This window comes from Branchiostoma belcheri, unplaced genomic scaffold (genome assembly GCF_001625305.1).
Source record: "Branchiostoma belcheri isolate BF01 breed outbred unplaced genomic scaffold, Haploidv18h27 scaffold1441, whole genome shotgun sequence".
In the NCBI taxonomy this organism is placed as follows: domain Eukaryota; kingdom Metazoa; phylum Chordata; class Leptocardii; order Amphioxiformes; family Branchiostomatidae; genus Branchiostoma; species Branchiostoma belcheri.
In genome coordinates, this window is record NW_017802871.1 from 1 (window position 1) to 3,351 (window position 3,351).

Consider the following 3,351-nt stretch of genomic DNA (forward strand, 5'->3'; position numbering starts at 1 on the left):
TGGAGACGCCGCACTGGGCCATGTCGGCACGGACCGCCGGCTACGTGATCGGGCTGGGCCTGTGCGACACCTTCTCGTCTCTGTCCGTGAAACTGGTGCTGGGGCAGGAGAAGGCCGGCGTGACGGCGGCGCTCATGACTCTGGTCATCCCGTTCACCATCCTGCTGGACGCCGTGTTCCAGTCGCACGTGCCGAACCTGCTGGAGGCGGCGGGAGTCGCGCTGGTCCTGCTCGGCACGGCCGCGGTGGGCGCGCGGACATGGTGGAAACATCGGCAGGACAGCCGCAGGACATGGCTCCTAGAGAGGATGAACTTTCTAACAAGTCAGCTTGACGATGTTAAACAGACAGCAGGGTTATAACCCGTGTAACACATGTAACACATGTAGCGGCGCGCACATGGTGGCGACATCGGCAGGACAGCCGCAGGACATGGCTCCTAGAGAGGATGAACTTTCTAACAAGTCAGCCTGACGATGTTAAACAGACAGCAGGGTTATAACCCATGTAATACGTGCAGCATTGTCACATGTAATACATGCAGCATTGTCACATGTAATACATGTAGCATTGTCACATGTAATACATGTAGCATTGTCACATGTAATACATGTACCCAGTTTATAAACCATGTAACACATGTGGCAAGATTATAAAGCATGTAATACACGTGCCTTTGTGCCTGTAGCAGGCAAGTTATGAAACATGTAACACAGTGTAGCATGTAACATGTAACACATCCAACATGTAACGCATGTACGAGTAGCATGTTATAAATCATGTAATACATGTTGCAGGATTGCTTAACTTGTAATACATGTAGCAGCATTATAATCCATGTAACACATGTAGCAGGCTTATTTAAGATGTAACGCATGTAGCAGGTTTATTAAACATGCAACACACGTATCAGGATTATAAAACATATAATATATTATCAAACATGTGGTATATGTGGCAGAATAAGAAAGCATGTAACATGTAGTAGGATCATAAAACAACAGATATGCTGGAACACCGTGTACAGTAGGTGTCTTTTTGTCTTGCCGCACAGACGCCATTTATTTATTTATCAGAAATCCCCAGAATTAAACCTGAGATGTCCCGGAGGTTCGGACACTAGAATACATAATGTAAACAAGAGTTCCACGATCTCATACCTTCGCCAAATAATGTTAACCCTTGCGGTTGACGACTTATACAATGAATTTTAATCATTGATTTTGTAAATAAGAGCCTCATTTGCATGGATTATATCAGTTGATCATATTCTCCACCCAATGGCAGCCTTATCTTAACAAAAAGGCTGTTACAGCATTTCCTCATAAATTATACAAATGAGGTCATGATTTGAATAATTATGTTTACTGATGTTCACCTTCACTTAACTTCCAAATGTGGCAAGTATGAAATTCCCAGCAGTTACAACTATGAAATTATAAAAATTTGCCTTAATTCATGCAAATTAGGTCCTTATTTACATAATCTATATCCTCAGATGTTTTTCTCGGTCTCAAGTAGATGTCACAAGTGTTTCATAGTTCTATTATCGAACAAAGCAGATTTATAGAATTTCCTCATTAATTATGCGAATTACCTCCTGATTTGCATAATTGTCATCTAATTATGTCAAGCATTACTTCAACTACCTACATACCAAAAATCATGACAATCCGTCAACCGGTTCTTGAGTTATCCTCCTTCGAACAATTTTCAACAAATGCTCCTGCAGTTTCAGAACAAGCCGCTAGGGGACCCAAACTCATGTCACTTCTTCCCTAGCACAAGAGCTATCTACCAACCAAAATTCGTGATCCTAGCATGTCCAGATCATGAGATATCAAAACCGGAAGTTCTGCTGCAGTACCTAGGAAAGCCGCCAGGGGGCCCAAAATCTAATCATTTTTAGGTCTCACGAAGACCTACCCACCTACCAAGTTTCATTCCAATCCACCCACTCCTTCTTGAGTTATCTTGCTAAACCACACACACACACACACACACACACACACATACATACATATCCACAGACAAACGCTACTGAAAACATAACCTTCTTGGCGAAGGTAATAATGTAAATAATGTAAATAATAATGTAAATAAAACCAAGCAAACCACATCATGCCCGACTAGTACTTGTGACTATAGTAGGTGGTAATAACAATAATAGCAGTAATCAAGGTAGCACAATTACAACTATTCAAACATAAAATAAGACATGAGCTGACAGGAATGATGTAACAGATACGCATGACTTACCAAGGTGAAAGGGTAGAAACTTTCAGGCGGCGTCCGCCATCTTTCTTCAGCTGAGTCACTCGTCCAAGAGGTTAAAAGGTCAACACAGAAATGATGATAATGCAAAAGTAAAGCTACAAGAAAAATCATCGTGCTTAACTTGTATAAAGGATGGAATATGGCTATGATAGACTGCAGTGATCACAGACTTAGATAAGGTGGTGATAAAATGATTAGTTACGCTAACACTAACACTTACCCTTCGCAACGTTGCGGAAAAAGAGAGCACAAAACTAGTAACCCATGATAACTAGGGTTGAGTTTTACCCTTTGGTCAGTATTATGCCCCTCCAGTGACGTACCTCGGGACTGTTTTGTCCATGAAGGTTAGAGGATTGTTTTCTGCATCTTTCCTCCGATAACGCCCGTGGGGTCATTGACCTGTCTGAACTTCTACCTTGGAGGTCATTGACCTATACTAAATCCTACCCGTGGGGTCATTGACCTCTCCTGACCTAGACTTGACTCTCTTGATGACATTTTTCTCCTCACCACAATCTGGAAGTAGAACACCGTATCCAGAACCTTTCTGGATACAACAAGGCGACGTGCGGAGGTTTGTGGGTTGGCTGTTTTCCCGCCACAGGAACCAGCCTGAAACCATCATCTCCGGCAGTGAAGACGCACCTGACTCTTAACTACACACACGCGCACGCACACACAGACACACGCACACACAGACACACGCACACACAGACACACGCACACACAGACACACACAGCCGGAAACCATCATCTCCGGCAGTGAAGACGCGCCTGACTTTTAACTACACACACGCGCACGCACACACAGACACACGCACACACAGACACACGCACACACAGACACACACAGCCGGAAACCATCTCCGGCAGTGAAGACGCGCCTGCAGGAAGATCATCGGTCGGGGTTTGGGGAGTCTTTTGGCCGCCCGTGACCTTTGGCCGCTTGTCAAACCTAGCCGGCCGGGGGCAAACGGTGACTCGGGGGGCCAATGGTGACTCGGGGGGCCAATGGTGACTCGGGGGGCCAATGGTGACTCGGGGGGCCAATCGGTGACTCGGGGGGCCAAT

The 3,351-nt window shown here is 45.0% G+C and overlaps 1 protein-coding gene across 1 annotated transcript; it reads left to right on the top strand.

Annotated features, from left to right (window-relative positions):
- Positions 1 to 6: 6 nt before the first annotated feature.
- Positions 7 to 1,178, top strand: LOC109464979. Its single transcript, XM_019762098.1, has 2 exons — positions 7 to 270; positions 411 to 1,178. Exons 1-2 carry the CDS (start codon positions 21 to 23, stop codon positions 500 to 502), a joined length of 342 nt encoding a protein of 113 aa, XP_019617657.1. The 5' UTR covers positions 7 to 20; the 3' UTR covers positions 503 to 1,178.
- The last annotated feature ends 2,173 nt before the right edge of the window (positions 1,179 to 3,351 follow it).